The sequence below is a fragment of the Lissotriton vulgaris genome, chromosome 11 (genome assembly GCF_964263255.1).
Source record: "Lissotriton vulgaris chromosome 11, aLisVul1.2, whole genome shotgun sequence".
NCBI lineage: Eukaryota > Metazoa > Chordata > Amphibia > Caudata > Salamandridae > Lissotriton > Lissotriton vulgaris.
This window is the reverse complement of record NC_141699.1, coordinates 194,708,560-194,732,829: the sequence shown is the minus strand read 5'-3', so window position 1 is coordinate 194,732,829 and position 24,270 is coordinate 194,708,560. Positions and strand designations below refer to the sequence as shown.

Below are 24,270 nucleotides of genomic sequence, written 5' to 3'. Positions count from 1 at the left end.
ACGTGACAAAATGGTATAATATTGGGAATTTCACGTAACAGCGCAAAACACAATATACCTGCATTTACGCCGGCATGATTTAAATTTCGGCCAGGCCTAACTGAGATCTGAACCTACAGGTTGAGGTGGGAAAACTGAGGAAGGCTCGAGCTCAATGTCCGGCTTGGGCTTGTTCCTTGCTCCATTATCAATGGCTCCAAAATCGAGACCGGGCATTCTGCCTGGCCCTGCCCCATTCTCTCCCTGATATAGTTGTTGAAAAACAAAAAGTGTTTAATACAGGACAGCTGAGCAGATATATAAAATCTGCCATACTGATCGAACTAAAAGCATAACATGTAAATACATGTCTCTTCGTAGCCAGCTGCACTTCACGTGTCTCATGAAGACATCTAACCAAGACCACTCTCTGTGGGATGTCCGAGGCCTCTTCTGTCTATTTAATTGCCGTCATTGAAGTACTCATCCTCCACTAAAATTGGTCTGTTTTTAAAAAAAACCATACTTGATTGATTTTCTTTTTATCCGTTGCATCCATGAACAGAATTCATACATTACGCTGTAATTAAGCTGGGGATCATACATTTGTTGGTTACATTTATATTACAGCCGTCAGCTTAACTGAAATTGTTATAACTGTATCAGGTATACTTCTTCCATGAATTACAAACATTTCCAATAACCGGATTAACACTTAGATTATAACAACTACCCGCCCCCCTGCCTCCTGTTCTGGCTAATCTGGTCCAATCTCGATTGTTTTGCTGCGTCTCGGTCCCCTCTGTGCTATGGTCACAGAACTAGTGAGCATACTATCTGATTGCGCTTCCTGCCTGTTCCTGCACTGGGCTTTACTACTCAGTGTTACGTCAAGTCAATGTGTATCCGCCATACATTAGGGGTGCTAGGTAGGGGATCGAGTTCTATGGCTTTGTAGACCTCCAGCATGACATCCCATTCCATAGAGATCTGATTCTTACGCAGCCCTCCGGCCTCCTCTCGCCATATAGTTGCGCTCTCAGCTCCACCCCAGCGCACTTCCTCACTGTGCCAGGTGTATACTGTTGGGAGATTTACCAACCTCCATCTCATTGTTATGTACCATTTGGCAATATGTAAAGCTAGGTCTAAAAATCGGATCTGCACTTGCTGTGAGGCGGTGCGTCTGCGATGCCCTAATAAGCATCCTGCGACTGTTTCCCCAGTTTGCAGGTGTGTTACTGTGTCCATGATTCACCGCACCTCCTCCCAGTACACTATAAGGCGTGGACAAAACCATAACGTGGACTAAGTCCGCTCCTTCTACCTTGCATCGGGGGCAACAGTGCTATTTGTTCGGGAACATCTGTTGTAAACGGTGTGGTGTAAGGTAGGCCCTGTGCAGAACCATGTTTTGTATAAATTAAAATTTTGCATTTTTGGTCACTTTTTTAGGGTATTCTAAAATGCTGGCCATTCCTTATTGGATATCTCCTTTTGTATGTCCCCAGACCATTTGTCTCGCAAGTCCTTGAGGAACACCGCAGCCTGTGCCCGGATACCGGTATACAGCCATTTGATGAGATGACGTCCTTCACCCATTAAGTACATTGCCTGCACTCATTCATGAGTTGGGGGTTCTTCCCTGCTAGGAGCCCAGTGTTTCTTCACATACTGCATTATGACAGCGTGCGTCATATTTACGTGGTTTGGTACCCTATTCTCTCGTGTGAAATTCTCATGGCGTAGTAAGATTTTATTGCTGAATAGTACCCCTACGGTATTGACACCCTCATCAGTCCAAGCCAGAATGCTGCATCTCGTGATCTGTCCATTGGGCAGTGGGATCCCTAACAGTGGGTTGTTATTTGCGTATGGAAGGCAGCGGGTCGTGTACTGTATTGCTTTTTTCCAATATACAAGCGCTATCCCTAATAGCGACAGTGCATCTTGGGGGATCTTGCGTTTGGTGAACAGTAATGTGTTCAGGGTACCCTGGTTGATGTTGTGCGTGGTGTATCCTAGCTCCTGCAGATTAGGGCCTGCAGTTCAGGAGGAGAGCCATTGTAGCTGACTTGCATAACAGTACGCATGGAAAACTGGCACCCCCAGGGCCCCCTGCTGGTGTCCAGTTGCAGTTTTTTAGTTCAACACTTCTTTGTCCCATCCCCCATATTAGGTCCAAGAGTATGGTGTCTAGTGTTTTGAAAAGAGAGGGGGGGACTGGTACCGGCATGTTAGTAAAGAAATATAGAAGACGCGGGAGGACCACCATTTAAGATAAGGCTATTCGGCCCATCACCGACAATGGCAGCGAGGTCCAGAAGCCCACTTTAGACCGGATCGCTCTAATCGCTCTAGTCAGATTGACCTCTAGCAAGTCCACTTGAGATCTATAAATGTGTATGCCTAGGTACTTGACTGTATGCTGTGCTATTGATAGGGTGTACGGCCCAAAACAAATCACGTCCGGGCGGTTACCTTCTTCAAAGAAGAAGGCATGCGATTTTGCCTGGTTGATGGCAAGCCCCGATATTCTCTCAAATTGATAGAAAATACTTGGTACTGGCTCGAACGTATGTGTCAGGTCATGTGCATATATAATTATATCATCCGCGTAGGCTGATATCAAATGTGCGGTGTTGCTTAGTTGGATTACTGTTTGGCCTGCCTCCTGTCACAGCTTAAGTGCTAGCGGCTACAATACTAACACAAAGAGCAATGGCGACAAGGGGCACCCTTGTCGTGTACCTCTGCATACTGGATATGTACGCGATATGTGGCTTCCAGTACGGACACTCGCAGTGAGGATCTCATATAGTAGTCGTACCCATTGGAGGTATTCTGGAGATATTCCAAATTTTCCTATGACCTTGAACATGTAGTCCCATGTAAGTGTATTGAATGCCTGCCTCAAGCCAAGCGTAAAGCATCCTGCATTTTTATGGTCTACGGGGGTGGCTTCCATTATATGATGCAACCTTCTAATGCTTAGTGATGTGCTGCGTGATGGCACATCCGCACTGATCTAAGTGGATAAGCTTATTCAGATATGAGAGAAGCCTATGTGCCAATATTTAGCTTAATATTTTGTATTCTTTAGCAAGAAGTAAGAGCGGACGATATCCCGCTTTGTCCGTTGCATCCCTTCCTGGTTTAGGGGGTGGGACCACCAATACTTGCATGGAGGTGGGGGAAGGGGGCCTATTTCCAGTGATTTGTTATATAGCTGCTCCAACTGGGAGACTAAAGCCTCAGAAAATGTGTCGAAAAATACTATAGGTAGGCCATCTAGTCCTGCTGCCTTGTTGCGTGGCAATTCCCTAATAGCAACTTTGATTTCTGCTTTCGTAATGGGTCCCGCCAGTTCTTCTTGTGCTTCTGCACTAAGTTGGAGGTAGGGTAAGTCATCTAGAAATGTGTCTATAAGTCCACTATCCATTTGGGTAAGTGCGCTGTATAACGTGTCATAATACATGCAGAAGGCCTCATTAATACCCTGTTGAGTGTGTACAGTGTCTACCCCTGGCGTGATGATTTCATAAATTACAGTAGTTGGTGGCGCTATCCCTCAGTATGCTGGCAAGGAGTGTACCCGATGTGTTCGCTAAAATGGGTCTGTTTTTTTTTTTTTATTAATTTTTATTGCAAAGTTATATAGAATTTTCCATCACAGTACAGTTATGCGCCTACAACCCTGAGGCCGGCTTGCAGTATGAAGCAATAATAATCTGAGCGAAGATCTTGTAGCCTTGTCTAGTTGTAGAGATAGCATCAATTATCAGGATATGCATTCATGCGGAGCGAATGAAATTCACAATGAAAGTACAATTTGCATTTTGTGTTTTTGTAATCATTTTAAACTTAACTAAGAAACAGCACACATGAGTCAGTACGACAACATATTACACATGATGTGTTATCCAGCATCAAAGCTGCCTTGTGAGAGACCGGTTGTGTAATTCCCCCAAAGTCACATCTCGCCCGCATTCCCCCCCTCTGTCAAACCCCACTGCAATGTGACCAGCCCCGTCCCCTGCACTTGAATTGCCTACCGATGGCCTCGACCCTCAGTCAGTGTCCTCCTCGTTCTCAGAACCCTCAAGATCCTCTTCCAACAATGGCTCACAAATATCCCCCTGTAGGTGTTCCACGGTTGCCAAACCCCATTCCATTTGCGTGGGTTATCTCTCAGTTTGTAGACTGCCCTTTCTGTCAACATAAGCATATCCATGTTCCTGCTCCACTGCGCCAGTGTGGGGAGATCTGCCGTTCCCCATTTCTGAGCGATGTCTCGTTTGGCTGTGATAAGTCCTATCGTAGTCCACCCCCTCTCAAAGAAAGTAAGATCTGTAGGCCCCCAAACATTCAATAAGCATATCCGTGGGTCCAGTGTGAGTGAGGTGTGAAGTGTTTGAGCGATAGTGCGTAGTACCCGCTGCCAGTAGCTGACAATACTTGGGCAGCCCCAGAGCGTGTGTATGAACGTGCCCTCCTCCCCGCAACCCCTGAGACAATATGGATGCTCTGCTCTCTGTAGTTTGTGTAGTGCAGTTCGGGTGTAATAGATCCTGTGCAAAATTTTTAGTTGTACCAAACGGAATTTAGACGATATACCAGCCTCACGTGGAGACGCCATGGCTGCGTTCCAGTCGGATTCGTCTAGGTCTCCGACGTGGGTCACCCATTTGTCTCTTAGCTTCTTTAGCGGGTCAGGTAAGTTGTTGATTAACTTACGATATGTTAATGAGGTTGCGCCTTCCTGTATGAAATCTGTGAGCAGACGGTCCTCCAGCAGGGAGGACTCTGGTGGAGTCGTGTCTGGTGGGATCGCCGCTTGGAGGGCGTGTCTGATCTGTATGTATCTATACAGCTCGCTATCTCCCAGTTCGTACTGTTCCTGAAGGGTCGCAAATGGAATCATTCCCTCCCTAGTCCACATGTCTCCCACAGTCGATATCCCAATGTTATCCCACTGGGTGAAGCCCTTGGTGCGCCGTAGATGTCCCAGTGCCTTGGTGTCCCACAGTGGTGTGAGCTTTGTGATGGTCCCATCCCAGTGTAGCTTCGCTTGTGCCTTGTACCATAGCTGAACTGTGTGTTTAGTGGGCCCTATGAGTTTCGCCGCCGTGCCCCGGTGGTATAGAGGTGCCAGTAAGCTATTCGTACCTAGTTGTGTCCTGTCTGCTTTGAATGCTGGGTTGTCCTGCGGGGCATGCACCCACTGATTAAGGATCTTGAGTTGGGCCGCCCAATAATATAATTGCATATTGGGCAGTGCAATTCCTCCATCATACCAGCTCCTATTTAGCTTCGTGTGTGAAATTCGGGCTGGCCGGTTTCCCCAGAGCAGACTTGAAATCTGTGCTGTGACTCTCTGGAGGAAGTTGGCGGGTATCAAGTGTGGGGCGTTTTCAAGGACGTACAGAAAGCGCGGCAGGGCCATCATTTTAAATAATGCTGCTCTGTCCAGCAATGTCAGCGGGAGTTCTTTCCAGTGTTGCACATTGTTACGGAGCCGGAGCAAGGGGGGTTGCAGGTTGAGCAGTGAGAACTCAGTTTCATCTCGAGTGATGTGGATTCCCAGATATTTAAAGGAAGAGGGAGCTATCTCCAGCGGACAGGAGTCTGGCAGGGGCGGGAGTGGCCCCTTAAGCTCAAAGAGGATCGACTTTGCCCAATTGATAGTATAGCCTGATACTCGCCCATGGGAGTTGCAGATTGCTAGGAGGTTGGGAAGGCTGTTCTCTAGATCTGTGAGGTATATCAACATGTCGTCCGCGTATAGGGACACTCTGTCTTCCCACAGAGGATCCCACTGTATCCCCTTCAGAAGTTGTGTAGTACGGATAGTGACCGCCAGTGGTTCTAGGACCAGAGCAAATAGGAGGGGCGAGAGTGGGCACCCCTGTCGCGTACCACGTCCTAAGCGTATGGCTCGAGACATGTGTCCATTCGCTACTATCCTGGCCATGGGGTCCTTATAAAGCATCCTTATCCAGGAAATAAAGACTGGACCAAAGCCCATGCGGGTGAGCACCGCAAAGAGATAGTTCCACTCCACCAAGTCAAACGCCATTTTGGCGTCTAGTGATAATATCGCTGCTGGTTCTCTCAACATTGAGAGTCGCGCCACTACTCCGTGCACTCTGCGAAGGTTTAGGGCTGTGCTTCTATGCGGCATAAAGCCGGACTGATCCAGGTGAATCAGCTGACTTAAGCATGGCATAAGTCTGTTCGCCAGCACTTTCGCTATTATTTTTGCCTCCGGGTTCAGGAGGGAAATAGGTCTATACGATTTACAGTCGCTGGGCGGTTTGCCCGGTTTCGGGATGGCGACTATAGTTGCCATCCGTTTATCTGGGGGCAATGTTCCCTTTATCCTACTCTCTTCATACATTTGAAGAAGGGGCTTACTCAGGGATTCAGACATGGTTTTAAACCACTCAATGGGCACCCCATTGGGGCCCAGAGCCTTACCCGAGTGAAGGGAGTTAATGGCCAACTGAATTTCTTCAGTTGTTAAGGGGGCGTCAATGTCTCTCGCCGGCTCTTCCGTCAGTGCCGGCAGAGGCACACAGCCAAGGGCGTCCCGGGCTTCGTCCTCCGCCACCACTATCGCTGGAGTGTATACCTCATGGAAGTGATCAGCCAGGGCTTCCACTATGTCCTCCGGCTGGGTGTGTACAGTGCCACATGAGTCCGTAATTTGTAGTATGTTCCTACCCCCCCCCTTGTTTCTTGTCCAGCCACGCTAGGAGTTTACTAGCTTTGTCCCCTATGTCATAAACCCTGTGTTTAGTCGCGGCGATGTCCGCCACGGTCACACGCTTCAAATGATCATTGAGGCGGCGCTGGTGTATCTGTAGGACATGAAGTGTGTCGTCCGATGGGTCCGCCACATGGGCATTGTTGGCCCTCTCGAGGCCCAACTCCAGCTCCAATGCTTCCTTCCTGTGTGCTCTTTTGTGATTCGTTATCGCCGCAATAGCCTGACCCCTGAACACTGTTTTGTAGGCTTCCCACAGTATTGAAGGGGAGTCTACCGAGGACTGATTCTCCTCAAAATAGAGCCGGGTCACTTTCTTAATGTCTTTACTGATCTGTGGGACTTTGAGATACCCTGGAAAGATCGGATACATCCTTCTACGTTTGGTGCCCGTGCTAGCTATGGTCAGAGTGACCGGCGAGTGATCCGAGATGCCCCTCGGCTGTATCTTTGCCTCGCCGATGTTGAGGAGACCGTTGCCCAATGTGAAAAAGTAGTCTATCCTTGATAGACTATTGTGTGTCGCTGAGTAATAGGTGTACTGTTGCTGATCTGGGTGTAGTGACATCCACTAAGCCCTGCGCTTCTAGAAAGGTCTGGAGTTTGCTAGGGCCATCAGTTTGCGTTCGTATGGGGAACCGATCAAGGGTGTTCGTGAGTGTCATGTTAAAGTCTCCACCTATAAGTAAATCCCCTTCAGGGAGTTCCAGCAGGAACTTGCCGAGATCCGGCAGTGCTATTGTTTGTAGCGCCGGCGGGATATAAACGGAGACCACGTTTAGCAGTCTACCCTCCCACTGGCCATGTACTGCTGCGAAGCGGCCTTGATCATCTATTTTTGTGGATTTTACTATGTACTGGGAAGACTTCTGTAGCAATATGCCTGTGCCCTGTGACCCTGAGGTAAATTCAGCGTGTGCTATCATACGGTATCCCCTCCTGTCTAGAGCCCGTGTGGCCGCCCCCATCAAGTGTGTTTCCTGTAAAAGGACTAGGGTGGGTCCCTGTCTCTTAATGCCCTGCAGTACCAGGCCCCTCTTGATCTTGTCGCCCATGCCCCTAACGTTCCATGACATGATTTGCAGCGGGGCTGGTGTAGTGTGGTTATCTACCCTGGCCATAAGAATTGTTGGTGATCAGGCTCGGAGGAACTAAGTGTTACGGAGGGATCACTATAGGCCGTGAGGCCTTCTCGCCATGAGTGAGGTGTTGTGCGGAGACGAGCGTAAGGCAGGTGCGACTCTACCGTGCCTCCTGCCATCCGGCCGTCCCAGTGACATGCGATGCTTTCCAAATACTGAGTCATACCTACGAACATGTGTGTGTGCAAAACCAGAACTTGCAGGACCAAGTGGTCCCAAACTTCAACCATTCGTGTGCCCCTACCCACCCCCCTCCCTGCCCCCCTGCTATACGGACTCAAAACTGCCCGCCCCCCCAACTGAGCAGAGTGCATACCCCATCCCCAAAACAGTGTACTTGCGCGTCGGGGTGAGGGACTCTCCGCTGCCAGCGGTCTCTCATTCACACCCTCGGAGGTCCATCACCCAGTGTCCAATGGCGGGTAGCGTGTGCGCAGCATTATAAGTCAAATAAAGTATGGAATTCTGGAGATCACTGTTCCTCGTTTTCCTCCTGTCCGCCTTCTTCTCCCAAGGGCGAGCTGTTCACAGGGCCCCCTCCCGACGCCTGTGAGTCCGGATGTCTTTCTGCATTTCAGCCCTTTGAGGGCCGGTTTCTTCGTCGAGGGTGGTGGCCCGGTCTCCATCCCTCCAGCCAGTCCTGCACCGCTTCTGGGGTGTCAAAGAACCAAGTTTTGTTTTCTGCTACTACCCTAAGCCTCGCAGGGAAGAGCATGGAGTACAGGAGTTCTCGTGTCCTGAGTTCTTTTTTAACCTCAAAAAAGGTCCTTCGCCTACGTGCGACGTCCGCCGTGTAGTCGGGGAAGAAGGCTATGGTGGAGTTCTGAAGTTTGATAGGAGGGGAGGTCCTAGCCGCCTGCAAGATGGCGTCTCGGTCACGGAAATTGAACAGGCGGGCAACTATAGGCCGCGGAGCCGCCCCCGGCTTCGGTTGACCGCCTGGCACGCGGTGGGCCCTTTCCACGGAGAAAAAGGTGGACAAGCCCTTAGGCTTAAGTTCGTTCGTAATTAAGCTCTCCACGAACAAGTCCATGGCTCTTGTGCCTTCCGACTCCGGCACTCCAATAATACGGATGTTGTTCCGCCTAGAACGCCCTTCTTGCTCGTCAAGCTTCTCACGCAGCAGTTTATTGTCCTGTGCCATCTTCCCCATTGCCTGTTGAAGTTCGGAGACATCCTCCACGAGGGATTTGGTGACCTCCTCCATGTCTTTAACCTTCTCCGACATTTTGTGGAGGTCGGCTCTAAGCAAAGTGACATCCGTGGAGATCGAGCCCACCGTTGTTTGTAGCTGAGCCAATGCTTGCATCACATCCTCTAACGTTGCCTTCTTTCCTCCCGGGGCATCTGCAGTCTTGCCCCCCATGTCCTTTCCCGTCACTGGGGAGGTAGCTGGCTTGTCGGATGTGTATCGTTCAATGCGGGTCTGCGTGGCGCCGCCCTTTGGTCCTTTCCCTGCCATGCTTTTGGGTTTCGTGGCTTTCGGGCCTCTCCGCTCCAGTTTGTCCGGAGTGGCTCACCCACCTCGGCTACGGAGTGTTGGTGCTCTCGTCCACACGTGAGCCCGGCCAGGGAGCCTCACAAACGTCCGCTGGTACCAACGAGCTGGCCCTCCCCGGACCTCCGGGGGATCGTATCGTGCTTCCGAACCGGGTGTAGTCAGTTGCGTGTATTCTTGCCCATCAGCCGGGCGCCTGTAGGGTGTTCTGCAGGGCGAAATATGCTAACGGTCCATAAGTGCGCAGTGACTTTTTCCCGCTTAGAAAATGGCGGCTGCCCTCCGCTTGTGGCCGCCGGTTCGTCCGCGAACAGGGCCGGGGGTGTCAGTCACAGTGCGATAGTGCAGTCACACTTCCTCAGAGTGTAGGTGGTGCCCAGTCTGGTTGGGTAGTTTTCGGGTTTCGGCCGTCCTGCGGGCATTTCCGGCCCAAGTCCCCCGGAACAACAGTACTTCCTGTCGGGCAACTCGATCAGGGAAGGTCCCGGTTCAGGCGGTTGAAGTAGGCCAAGCCTCCGCCTCGACGGAACTCGGTCCCCAGGCGTCGGATTTGAACGCCGCTTCTCGCTACTTGCTCCGCCCGGTCCTAGGCTCTGGTACCCTCCTGCAGGGCTTGAAAATTGTGGCGGATTATGAATCGGATAGTCGAAGAGGCCGCTTCAGCTGCGGAGCCTGTCCCTTATGCTGCCGCCATGATCGGCTGCTAGCCACGCCCCCCCAAAATTGGTCTGTTTTAGTTAAATCAGTAGAAGCTGGTGTCATTAAAATTAAATTATAATGTATTTCCTTTAATTTGGCTTACATTTTTTTTTTTTTTTTTAAAAGACAGCTTCTAGGTATATCTTTAAAAACAAATATTTCCAATTAATGTCATTAAAGGAAAATGTATACTCTAATAAGTAAAAATTAAATACAGATGCTGAGGAAATAAAATATTTAGAGTTTTAATGTGCTTTAATTGTATTTTCCCATGACATTTGTTGCATGATTTATGCGCTAGATTCTGTCCTTGCTCGGCTCATCGTTTGGCTCTTACAGACATGCCAGACCCCTAGGGGGCCTTGCTTGGGTCATTATGAATTTGTTGGCTTACCCACCTCTACCTAAAGGCGTCACAGATTTCTTCTGGAGGTGCAGAGATCCACTGAATGATCTAGTCTAAGATGCTTGAACCAACAGAGCAAAATTACAAACGTGAGAGAGCTAGAGAGAGGACCAATTAAATGAAAGCACACAGAAAGCCTGTTGAACTCTGATGGGAACAGCATGATTAAAGGTTACTGCCTTCTTTTGAGGGCTTTAACAACAGTTAGCACCCTCCTTGCAATTGTGGCAGTGTTGTTTTAAGGATTTTGGGGGCCCTGGGCCAGTACATATTTGGGGGGTCCATGTTTGTAACAAGTTTGAATTTTATTACCCATTTTTATCTAATTGAAGCCGGCTTGATACAGAATGATCGTTGGATACGGGGCTCAAACAAAAACAATTGAAATGTCTTTCCAGAGGGCCAAAAGTCCAAAAGATGACACTGGGCATAGAGAGACAGGGTCAGATGGACAGATGGATACAAGGAAAGAGGATGAGATACAGAAATAGGCAGAGATGAGCTAGAGATAAAGTTTACTTTCCCAGGGGGCCCTTAGGAAGCTGGGGGTCCTGGGCCATGGCCCACTTTGCGCATGTCTTTGAATTGTGGAGAGCAGATGGCGAAGATGCACTTTGTGGGGCAGGACAGTCAGCAGCTGTTAACGTCTGACATCATGTGGGCTCAGAGGCTATTACACCCTCCCCCTTAATCACGTTCAAAACAGGGAGTGAACAGACTCATTTTTTTCTGTCCCTCCTTCACACTGCCACTGAATATAGAATGAACAGATACAGCAGTAGCTATCCAACTTCATACCCAACCAGTTACGAAAGATGTTTCTAAAAACGTGCCTCGTCTTCCTCTGGTATCCGAGAGCAGTTCCAGTTTCTTTCGCTTGAACTGTATCCAGTTTGGTGATGTCTCCCCAAAGGCCTACTACACGTGCATAAGTAAGTACTGTAGGGATGATATTTACTTTTCCTACACTGTTTAGACTTCTTGGAGTGCTCAGGTGGGACTTGTATGGGTATTCTTATGTTACAAACTTTATATGGTGCCCTTGTACCCTGACAGAACACCCGGCCTGTATCAATTCTACAATTTCAATTGCCAACATATCATCAAGCTGAGTAGATGTGGAGTTAAGAATAGTAAATCTGTTCTTCCCTATATAGAGTTATCTTGGCAATATGGTGCTAGACTGGACTATAGTTATGGTTAGTGACCGAATGACAGCTCCTACTAGATGAAAGCTATAACAGCCAGGTCAACATCCATCAACCCTAGCTTTCCTAACAATTGGGTTGGTCAGAATGATTGGAGTTCAAGTGAAGAAGTACAGTGAAGAAATCTTGCTACCATGTTTTCTGGTCCACCTGTGGATGTTGCCTAAGACTTCCTAAATATACATGATTTGTCACCAGAAGCCTGTGGGGAGCTTATATGGAAGGGCCCGCACTCTGAAACGTCTTTTCTTGACAATATTTTGAAGAGAGTGTATTGTGTTTTGCGAGTGGAAGTTAAAAATGACAAAGGTAAGGCATGAGATAAATTGTTTGTCACAATACTACATTCAGTAGCATCCACCTGCATATATATTGACTCTACAATAACAGCTGCCAATATACTCAAGGTTAGCATATACAGGAAAATATAGATTTCATGTTTTTAACTCCAGATATGCTTTCCATGAAAATATGTTGGTAGTCGATTTTGTGTAGTCAATATAGTACACGTTGATATTAAAACGTTGATATTATGGTAGAACATTGTATGATGCCATCTGGGGATTGTCCAGTTTAGCCTGTTTCCAGCACTTTCAATCCTTCAAGAAAACTAAAATGGATAATTTTGGACCCATTAGCGCAATTAATGAATGGGGCGTGGCGGCGGACCTTTTCAGCTGTCTGATGATAGGCTCAATGGTGGCTCCGGAGTCCCCGTTAATGGTCCGTCAGGGTTGCCAGTGTTTGTGAATTGGTGGTCCGCGCGGTTCTCCGTAGGGTCCCATATGGTCGACTCCTACTCCCCCTCCAGTGGCTCCACAGTTTCCGTCCCATACGGGCTGTAATGGCCCTTACGCAGTGGTATTCTGGGGGATGCTTGACGGCCCGGGATTCGTATCTGAAAGGAACATGCCTTTCTTTTACAGATGCGAGGGAACAGTATTGGTTGCCAGCTGGTCAACTTTTGCAATATACAAAGATTTTGCATACGGCCCATGAGGTATGGTTGTCTTTTCCAGACGAGCCAGAGTAGTCGCAGACCTTGATGTTGACACTTGATTTGAGCTCTTCTAGGGGGTTAAATTCCCATGTATATAAAACCCTGAAGGTGGATCCTAGAGTAGATGTGATAGATGGTTACCGGACCTCCCGTTGGCCCTCTTGGTTAGGGAGTTGCACAGGTCCGGGAGGTGGCCAGCTATGCCCGCTTTAAGCTCACACAATTTCACTATCTGCATCGCACCTATCTCACACCTCAGTGAATGTCAAGTTTTATTTGCAGCATACCCCGATGTGCCCCCGGTGTGGGGTGGAAGCAGTGGCTTTCCTCCACATGACAGGGGATTGTGTGCTGTTGCAGAATTATTTGTCTGACTTGTTATGGGTGATACAGGATGTCACAGGGGTCCTAATTAAGGCATTCTACAGACCCCGAAAACTGGGTCCAAAATGCAATATAGGTTCGCCCTCCTCTGACGTGTTGGCTAAACGCCGTATTGCAATACACTGGACGCGCCTTGCACCCCCTGTTGGATAAATGGATGGCTGACGTGAGTAAATGGGGTGTGGCTAAAGAGTGGAGACTACACCTAGTCCACATTGATGAGAAGGCAGAACGAGACCTAGAGATGTGAGGGGTTTGTTGGAGACTCTGGTATCAGATGTGGTGCCGGGGGATGTGGTGTCTGCCCTTTTCCAGGTTGCAGTTTTTGCCTCGCCTCCAGTGACCCCGGAAGCCCCTCCCTTGATTGTTTAAATGTTAATGCATTGCCTGTGCAGATGTGGGGGGGGGGGGGTGGAGAGGGGAGACATCTGTGACACCCTGCAGAAGGGAATAGATGTGTGCTCTGTATTTGTTGGGGGGCTTACATGAGACCAGAAGGCTCCCTAGTGGCTACTGTATATTACTGGAGTCTAGTTAGCCCGTAATTCCGTAATTTTTTGTTGGACCTCACATCGACTGACTCTCTCTCTTCACCCTCCAGATAATCTCTCACTCGAGCCGAGCAGTTGTCCTTCCCAATGCTCTAGAGGCTCAGGTCCTGTGTATTCCTTCCCTTTGTTTTCCTCCTGCTTTTGATTAGTTTCTGTGTACGATTACACCTCCTGCCACTTTAATGCTACCACATAGATGTCTCTTATTTTGTTTTCTTTGGACGTTTTTTCATTCCTTAAAAATGATTCTGTGTGTTTGATGCTATAATGTGTAGTTGTGCACTTTATTTCATGTTGTCCTTGAAGAGGGGGTGTTGGCATTGTACAAGATCTCATAGTAGTGGCTGTTTTAGCTGTATTTTAGATTGTGTGATTCTACGTGCCCCACCCAAATTCCTTATTGCATATTTCTCCATGCGCAATAATATGTGATGTACTGTATTGGGATGTATGACATTACAACGCATGCTTTTACCACACATGCTTTTACATCGCAAGTTTTACAACGCATGCCTTTACAACGCATAGTGTTGAGGGGTGCTGGATAGTGAATAGTTTAATTTACTATTCCAACTCCAGTCCCCGTGGATAGTAGGGAAGGTGTTGGATAGTAAATAAAATCTATTCCCTATCCTAGAGCGCACCCCAGCGCAATGCGTTGTAATGGTTTGCATTGTACAAGTTGCGATGTAAAGGCACTGCGTGGTAAAAGTTGCGTTGTAAAGGATGTTTCCCACTGTATTGTCCACTAATGAATAAAAACAAGTTTCAATGAGTGCGATTAACAAATCTGTTTGCATGTGTTAGTTCAGCTTACAAAATAACACATGCATCTGCCTCAGGAATAACACCTGCATCTGCCTCAGGAATAACACACGCATCTGCCTCAGGAATAACACACGCATCTGCCTCAGGAATAACACACGCATCTGCCTCAGGAGTAACACATGCATCTGTCTCAGGAATAACACACGCATCTGCCTCAGGAATAACACACGCATCTGCTTCAGGAATAACACACGCATCTGCCTCAGGAATAACACACGCATCTGCCTCAGGAATAACACACACATCTGCCTCAGAAATAACACACGCATCTGTCTTAGGAATAACACACGCATTCGCCTCAGGAATAACACATGCATCTGCCTCAGAAATGACACATGCATCTGCCTCAGGAATAACACACGCATCTGCCTCAGGAATAACACATGCATCTGCCTCAAAAATAACACATGCATCTGCCTCAGGAATAACACATGCATCTGCCTCAGGAATAACACACGCATCTGCCCCAGGAATAACACCTGCATCTGCCTCAGGAATAACACACGCATCTGCCTCAGGAATAACACATGCATCTGCCTCAGAAATAACACATGCCTCTGCCTCAGGAATAACACATGCATCTGCCTCAGGAGTAACAGACGCATCTGCCTCAGAAATAACACATGCATCTGTCTCAGGAATAACACATGCATCTGCCTCAGAAATAACACATGCATCTGCCTCAGGAATAACACATGCATCTGCCTCAGAAATAACACACGCATCTGCCTCAGGAATAACACATGCATCTGCCTCAGGAATAACACACGCATCTGCCTCAGGAATAACACCTGCATCTGCCTCAGGAATAACACACGCATCTGCCTCAGGAATAACACACGCATCTGCCTCAGGAATAACACACGCATCTGCCTCAGGAATAACACACGCATCTGCCTCAGGAATAACACCTGCATCTGCCTCAGGAATAACACACGCATCTGCCTCAGGAATAACACACCCATCTGCCTCAGGAATAACACGCGCATCTGCCTCAGGAATCACACCTGCATCTGCCTCAGAAATAACACACGCATCTGCCTCAGGAATAACACACGCATCTGCCTCAGAAATAACACACGCATCTGCCTCAGGAGTAACACACGCATCTGCCTCAGGAATAACACACGCATCTGCCTCAGGAATCACACCTGCATCTGCTTCAGAAATAACACACGCATCTGCCTCAGGAATAACACACGCATCTGCCTCAGAAATAACACACGCATCTGCCTCAGAAATAACACACGCATCTGTCTCAGGAATAACACATGCTGCTCTGATCTTCAGGAGCTAATCATCTTTACCAACTTTGTCCTTGCAGATGGCCGATGCCATGGAGATGATGATCCTCAGTATCCTGGCGCCGCAGCTGCACTGCGAGTGGAGGTTGCCGAGCTGGCAGGTGGCCCTGCTCACGTCGGTAGGAACCCTACTGTGGCTGTCCTTCTGTCTCCATGTCTCCCACCTTGCTCCAGGCTGATGCATGTGTGTTTCTTCATGCTTTAATGCTCTTGTCACTGTACTTATTGAATTTATAAGGTGACTGTGTGTGTCTATATATAACACAGTATTTTCGATTGTAATTAGCCCCCTTTGATCACCTGCTGTTTTTCTTCCAGTATATGGATTTTAGTTTTGAAATGCATAATGCAATGTTTGTATTTTTATCTTTATGTTGATCAACTCTTTTCTGCCTCCTTGGGAGCGATTCATGCCTAATAAAATGAGAAAAGGCAAAGAGGCAAATAAAGGGTGTGAGGGAGGATGTTTATTGGGGTCTGGGCAAAACGGGTAGTATAATTAGTCCAAATAGCAGTTCGATTTCTAAATGTTACATTACATTATAAGCATTTTTATCGTGCCTCTGTCATTACTAAACTAAAACTAACTTTACCATTAGACGTGTAACTGTTCATAGCCCCAGTTTTGAACAGCATTTTCTGCTAGTTTGAGATTAGAGTTTTAGAATTTCTGTAAAACTTAAAAACACTAGCAGAATTAAGAGGGTGTAGAAGGTTGTAGATTGGAACTACGGAAAAAGAACTACATGGTCTAACAGTAGTAACTTATGTTGAGGCCTTTGTTAAACTCGTGCTTACTCATGACACCAGAGGGTAGTCTTCATAACTGCACTTTTTACAGTGCTCAAGAAATTTTTATAAAAATTAATAAATGTTGGAGCTTATGAAGAATGTGCAGGAGGTTGTCGAGTGGATGCAAGGCAAAAATAACTTGCCCAAAACCAGTGAGACCTGTCCCTGCATGTAATATTAAAGTATTTGTTAATCATGTGTGTATCCATAGCCCTTCATCATGCTCCCTGTGAACAGGGATGATGTAAAATTAGAATGGGAACAGCTGGGTCTTTCCATATACACAAGTGATTAGTTTGCCTGGTGTTGTTCCGATAAGAAAAAAACAGGTTTTTGCTATACCAGGAGCCAGATCCACACAAAAAAGTCTTCATTTTTCCTTCCTGCCAGCCCACAAACGCTATATACGGTTCACGGTAGGCCACGCGCATTTTCAGTTCACTGTTCTCCCCTTCATCCTTACCAGTGCCCGTCGGTGTTCATGAAAGTGATGCCAGTGGTCACAGCTCATCTGCGCAGATCAGGGGCACCAAACACCAGTGGGCGGCAGGATCCGCCATCACCTCCCCCACTGGCGCACCATCACATTGGACAGGTGGGTTCTGCAGGTAGTCCTTTCTAGACTACCCCTCCCTCCATGCCACCTCAGGTCCATCGCATGTCGGAGGATCACCTGGCCCTTCTTGTACAGGAAGCTTGGGCCCTCTTGGCCCTCTTGTGCTCATTCCTGTCCCAAAATTAGGTCGAGGTTGTTATTGCCACTACTTTCTGGTGCCCAAGAAGGACAAAGGCCTGCGTCCTATCTTGGATCCTGCCAGAGTCTGCCTCTTTGCCAGTGTGCCGTAACGGCTGCTGTACCTGCGGAGTGGCGAATATGTTAACAAAAAGTGCCACTAGTGCCAGTAGAACAAATTGAACAAGGGGTGACCCAGCACTCAACTAATAGATCATGTGAATGGAACATGTTTATACTCCACACATTTTAAGACACAACATTCAGATAACAGTATACTAAGATCTTCCCAAAAAGTAAAGAAACACTGATGGATTTTTCTTGTAGTTATGAAAATCTTTATTCTTTTCTCAATTTCTTAAAATCCATAATCACCAATTGCCAATGCATTTCGACCTCATATGGACTTCTTCAGGGTTCCGATGTATTTTAAGATCTTTATTTGGTTTTAATGATTCCTATACGCTATCCATTTGAGTTTTAAAAACAAGACAATATGCTACGAAAACACAAATATGTGTATTCGTGTTGCTCCTCTGGATCCTTGGGGATCTAGCTTCTATTCATGTTTTTATATTAGAGACACTGAACCGGACGCTACTTGTGTAAGAGGGGAGACACATATACCAAATATCCTACTCTAAAAACATGAATAGAAACTAGATCCCCTAGGATCTAGAATTTGTGTTTTCGTAGCATATTGTCTTGTGTTCAGACTCTCTAATGTGCAAAACTTAAAAAATTCTTGACGGTGGCGAAAAGATCTCGCTAGTGTTGCCCTCAATGTTGGAAGATGCCCTGCGCAAACCTGGGATGTAGACACCACCAGTAATCTGCCAGACTCAACCTTCTCAGCTCGCCCACTCTGGCATTCAGGAAGTGTGACATGTGATTTGTGGTTAGGGTAATACCCTGGTGCTCCTCCTAAACCCAGAGACGCTCCCATTCTATTCCTTGTTGCAAGACCACATGGTGGTAATGTTTTCTGTGAGAATATACACCAGCTTCTTCTTGATGGACCACAGGAAGGAATTTAGAGTCAGACAAATGTGCCACAACTCCCACAGATTGATGTAGAGCCGGGCCTTTGACAGAAACCAGAGTTCTCTGATTTCCACCTGCCCTAGATTACCTCCTCACCCATGCAGGGTTTCGTCCATCACCGCCCTAAAGCTGGGTGGGGAAGGGAGAGGTACCTGTTTTTTGTTTACATCTTTTTATTATGGTTTTGTAATTACAGAGTCCCAAGTGGGCCATCATATCAATCTTGTGGCAATCGTTATATACATAGGAAATTCCCATAAAGATCATCATTGTAACATAACTGTAACTGATGGGGTGCCCTCCGCTCGGTGGGGTAGATCACATTCGCTCCTAGATGTGCAGATAAGTAAGCTAATTGTACGAGAGTGTGCCTACCTCTGTCATGTCCCACGAGCTTACGCGTTGGCGGAGGTATATATGCATGGTGTCTCCCGTGTCTGTCTATATGTCCCCTCGCTTGGCTGTCAGTGTCCAATGCTCAAGGTGTATGGCAGTATCAAACTCACCGACGGAAACCAAACTCTAAACTGTGGGGATGGACTTCGTCCGAGAATCTGGGGAGGGGGAGAGGGGTTGCCGAGGGCGAAGAGGGGCGAATGGATGTGGCGGGTGGAGGATATACAGAACTTTGGTTCAAGAGGCGAAGGTCGCGGGGGCCCCAGAGGGGGAACGGGCGGTCTGTTGGTGGTGGTGGGCGCTGACCCTGACAGGGTTGGGCAAACGACATGGCGCAACTGACCAAACTGGGTCTTCATTCTCCCAGTATCGGACTAGGTGGGCTGGGGGTGTTGTGGAGAGTCGCGGGGATGGCCCTGGTGTGTTACCTGTTGCTGTCTCCTGCTTGAATTGTCCACTCTAGGGAAATGGTATGTTTGCGTGTTCCCTTCACTTCCTCCTCCCCTAGGGTATCTTCTTCCGCCGCCCCCCACTTACTTACTGCTCCTACCCAGCCAGCCTCCGGGGGGCCCGAAGGGGCTCTCCAGTGCACGGCTATTGCTCGCTTCGCAAGGATTAGGGCGAAGGAGGCAAACCACCATTGTAATTTTTCAGACTTTTTCCTTTTGTAGGTTCCCAAGGCACAGACCTCCCATGTATCGATATGTGGTAGGTTAACCAGTGTGAGGAGTGTTTGGTGGGGGCGTGGCTTAGGAGCCGATGGGACTGGCTGCGTGAGCACAGAGCTCCATGCCTGATCCTCTATATTCTCCTGATGTAGGCGTCTCTGGGGCCCCCAAGTAGAGCCGCTTGAGTGGGGGGCCCCGTAGTAGCGAAGGATGACGGAATTTGCCCAGATTCGGGCCTGGAACGATGGCGGCAGCGGCTGTTAGCTGCAGCGGGGCCGGCTGCCGGAAAAATCAAGATGGTGCCCAGCTCCTTTGTCTGATCCGGGAGCTGGGACCGGCGTCGACTGAGGAGCGGAGGAGTGGTGGCGGCGGTGTGGGAAGCGCTCCAATCGTAGCGCAACACACCGGGACTGCTGCGGCACTGATCCTGGGCAGAGGAGATCCCTGAGCTGCGGCGAGAGAATGAGGGGAACGCTGTGGCCGCCGGAGGACCGGGATCAATAGCTCGGCCCTCCGAGATCATGGAGGGCCTGGAGCGGGATTGGAGCTGGTAAACAGGGTGCCCGGTTTTGGGGCCGGCCCGAGCCCTCCCGGTCTCATTGGGGGCGATTGAGTGCTGACTGCGCCCCGCTGGGAGGCCTGAACTGAGGGCCCTCGCCCTGCAACATGGACCGGTGGGGGCTGGTGTTTGCTCCCCTTGGGGAGCCCTCCTCCCGGATATCGCTGGGCGCGGAGGACTGGGGGCTGGGCCGCTTTGGGTCCCTAGAGACCATTAACAGGGCAGCTGGGGGAGACTGCGAGTGGCCCTGGAGCTGGCCGATTTGGCAGATACTGGCAGTGGGAACCCCCCCCCCCCCCCCACCCCCCCTCGCAGAACCAATGAGCGTGAGTGCGGACGGCAGCCTAACATCGTGTTGCTGGGGGCTTGATGCCCTGGAGAGGGGCTGAACTGCAGATGCTGTGCAGTAGCTGGCCGGATCTGGAGCTGCGGATTTAGCACGGCAGCGCGGTGCTGGGGAGCAGTGCTGGGCTTGCCATCTGGCACGGGACTGTGAGGAGCCATTTTAGACTGGAACGTTAAGGGGGCCTTGCAGGACTGACGGCGAGCTGTGAGGCCCGGAACCTGGAGTGGTGCGGCCAGCAGAACCCATGGGTAGCCCACACTGGATGGCACACTATAGCTGGGGCTTGCCCAGGGGGTTGCCGCTGCGACGCGAGAAGATCCTTGAGCCCTGGTGGAAGTAAGGGTGGTATTACCCACTGGTCTAGGTCGCTAGGTCGGAAGGCCTGTAGGGGCCCGCAACGTGGGATTGAGGTGCGCTGCCGCCCGCAGCCATGGGCAAGCCCCGTGCATGGAAAGAAGACGATCTGACTCTCCATCTCAGGAACATGGGGAGGAACAAGAATTGCCACTGGACCCGAGGATTCAGCTTCAGCTGGACAAGATTCTGGCGGCCATAGCGGACTCTTGAGTCGCCCTTCAACAGGACATTGCGCAGGTGGCGACAGGCCTAGGTTTACTACGGGTTAAACACTCGAAGCTTGCTGACCGTGTGAAGCAGGCTGAAACTGCGCTTCAGGAGGTGGGCCCTGCACAGACGGCGCTGTCTGCGACTATGGCGGGAGTACTGGATCGCCTAACTGTGCTGGAGCGGTGTGCCAAAGATGCGGAAGGCCGGAACAGACGCAATAACTTCTGCGTGGTGGGACTCCCGGAAAAAATCGAGGGGCCGGATATGGTGAGCTACCTTGAAAATTGGCTTAAAACAGTGGTGGCTCCTGAGGAGCTATCGTGCTTCTACACATTAGAGCGGGCACACCGGGTCCCAGCCAAGGCGCCGCAGCAGGGACGACCCTGCGGCCGGTGGTGGCGCGGCTCCTACACTTTCGTGACCGTGATTTGCTCCTTCGGAGGGCCCGTAGTGATGGCCCCTTCCAAGTGGACAACAGTAAGGTTACTCTTTTCCCGGACTACTCGTTTGATACGCAACGGTGCCGCATGTCCTTCCAGACTATCAAGAAGGAGTTGTGCGCAGAAGGGATTCAGTATTCTTTGTTCTTCCCAGCCAAGCTGCGCATAGTGCTTGACGGACAGACACACTACCACGATACGCCGGAAGATTCATGGGAGTGGCTGGAGTCCTACAGAGCAGGAAAGGATGGCCAAGAAGTGGAAGCACGGGAACTGGCTAGAGAATCTCTGCCTCGCAGATCACGATGGTTGCGGCGCCGTGGACGGGGCCTGCAGAAACCATCGAACTCGCAGACGGCCGTGGAACGGAGGGTGGCCCTGGAAGCGGTGACAGCGATCTCCGGAGAACTGTTGAAGACTACACCGGGGGCGTCGGACCATAGTAGTGACAAGGGACGATCGGAGGCGGAGTCCTCGGCGTCGGACGATCCATGCTTTCCAACAGTCACTCCCGGAACTGCAGATGGACTGCTAGATGAGTAAATGTAACGATAGCTGAGGACTGGGAGTTTTGCCCTGGAATGCTGTATTATGATCACTTCTTTCTCGTTTGCTTGGGGCTTATAGCGATGCAATGGGTATGCGAGGGTCTAGAGAATTGTATCGGGAGGGGCTAGGAGCTAGGGGGTGCAAGAGCTGAGCCGGGGCTTTGAGAGGACCTGGGAGACATAGTACTCATGGGGATTTGAGGGCGGACAATAGTTGCGTTGGTGGTTCATTGTGAATTGCTTTCTAGGCCCTATCCACCCCCCACCGGATGGATTGTAGTTTGTTTGCCTTAGCTTTGCATAGGGCACATAGTTGGGGTAGTTTGGATGGGATTCACGATGTTGGTGTCTGTTCTGGGGGTGGGGGAAGATGTACTGGGTGGGTTGGGGTTGTTTGGGGATGGACTTAGTTTGGTTAAGGGATATTGTCTGCTGCTGAATTTGATCGGGAAAATGGACCTTTCAATTGTGCATTTGGGTTCTGATACCGCCTCCTTGCAATCGGAGAGTGGGGGTTGCTTTGAGTGGTTCTCCCATTGTTGGCATGGGTTCGTCACCTGATGTGAAATGCATAACCTGGAATGTTCGGGGATTGCACTCCATGCAGCGTAGATATACGGTCCACTCCTACTTGGTCCGTAGGGGTGTGCAGGTGGCTTTTTTTACAGGAAACACATTTAACTAGGGCTGAGGGGCTAGCTTTGCAGCGCAGGTGGTGAGGGCAGCTTTACTATACCACTTACTCAGCTTTTGCACGGGGAGTCCTGATCTGGGTTAGGGCTGGAGTCCCCTTTCAAGTGTTGGATCAACTGATTGACCCTGATGGCCTTTATATTGCAGTTAGAGGACGTCCGTATGGGCATGCAGTGACCCTTTGCTCTGTTTATGCTCCCAATGTAGATCAGGCGTCCTTCCTGGAGACTTTGTCTTCTGTTCTAGCAGACTATTTCACGACACCAGTGTTAATGGGGGGAGATTTTAACTCTGTCATGGATGTTACCTCGGATAGAAACCCATACTCCACTGGCACGGCCCGATCAATAAATTAGCTAGGACTCGGACCCACTGGCAAGACAATTGGGGATTCATTGATATTTGGCGAGAGCAACACCTGACCGCTAGGGATTATTCATATTATTCGTCTTTACATGATCTGCATCTTAGATTGGATGCCATTTTGTGTAGCGCTGGATTAGCGTCATTAGCGGTTAGTAGTGAGTACCTTATGCGTACCATATCGGATCATAATCCACTGCTAGTAAACTTCTGCTGGGAGTTGGAACGCCCTAGAATCCCGATTTGGAGGTTGTGTCCAGAGGTGCTGGAAGATCAGGTATTTCGTGCGGAGTTGGGGGAAGGAGTAGAACACTACTTTGCCGACAATGTGGGATCAGCTACGACGGGGGCCCTAGAATGGGATGCTTTTAAAGTGGTGGTCCGCCGGATCTGTATTGCCAAGTGGGTGGGGGTTCGAAAGTTGCTGTTGTGGGACATTGAAGCGGGCGAGCTAGCTCTTCGCAAAGCTAAAAGGGCGCATTCAGGTGGCACTGGCACACTCGACGAGGTCTTGACCCGGAGGGAGATGGTGCAGCGGGGGTGGAGCGCCTCAGATGCTTTGATCATAGAGCTTTCTTGGCTCGAGCGCATGCGGAGAGAGACAAGGTGGGCACATTGCTGGCTTGGTTGGCTGACCCTGTTCCTATATGCGTACCCATTCTGGCGCTGACCTCCCCTTTAGGATAGTTGGACTATGAGCAGCATCTCATAAACGACCATTTTCGATCCTTCTATGCGACTCTCTATACCAGCCACTTGCAGACTGGTGAGGAAGAGGCTCGGGTGTTTCTAGAGGGGTTGGAGTTACCAGTACTTGAGGAGAAGGAGGCGAAGGAGCTTGGGCAGGATATTACTTTGGCTGAGATTCGCTGTGCCATTAAGCAATTGGCACGCAACAAAACACTGGGCAGCGACGGTTTGCCTATTGAATTCTATGTGACATATATTGATCTCCTGGCCCCCAGATTATTGGGGATATATCAGGAAGCCAGACGGACGGGAATAATGTCGACTTCTCCTAGAGAGGCTATCATTGTCCCGCTCCTCAAGCCAGGAAAGCCGCCGACTGACCCAGCTGCGTACAGGCCTCTCTCTATGCTCACTACAGAATATAAAATATTGAGCCGGGTGCTGGCTACGAGACTCCTTCCTTTTATGACTCAGTTGGTGCATTCGGACCAGGCAGGTTTTATCCCTACGCGTAATACCGTCAGTAGCATACGTAGGTTGATAGGAATATTAGATGGAGGCCGTGAAATGGAGGGGCAGGCGCTTGTCCTTTCTGTTGACATAGCCAAGGCGTTCGACAGCCTGGAATGGCCCTATCTGTTTTCAGTCATGACAGCGTTTGGG

The 24,270-nt window shown here is 49.4% G+C and overlaps 1 protein-coding gene across 1 annotated transcript in view; it reads left to right on the top strand.

Annotated features, from left to right (window-relative positions):
- Positions 1-24,270, top strand: part of SVOP (SV2 related protein) — a 393,561-nt gene that overhangs the window by 193,561 nt on the left and 175,730 nt on the right. Inside the window, exon 4 of the mRNA XM_086943094.1 lies at positions 15,789-15,887. Within this exon, the coding sequence (XP_086799220.1) occupies positions 15,789-15,887 (99 nt within the window). The remainder of the gene's footprint in view (positions 1-15,788; positions 15,888-24,270) is intronic.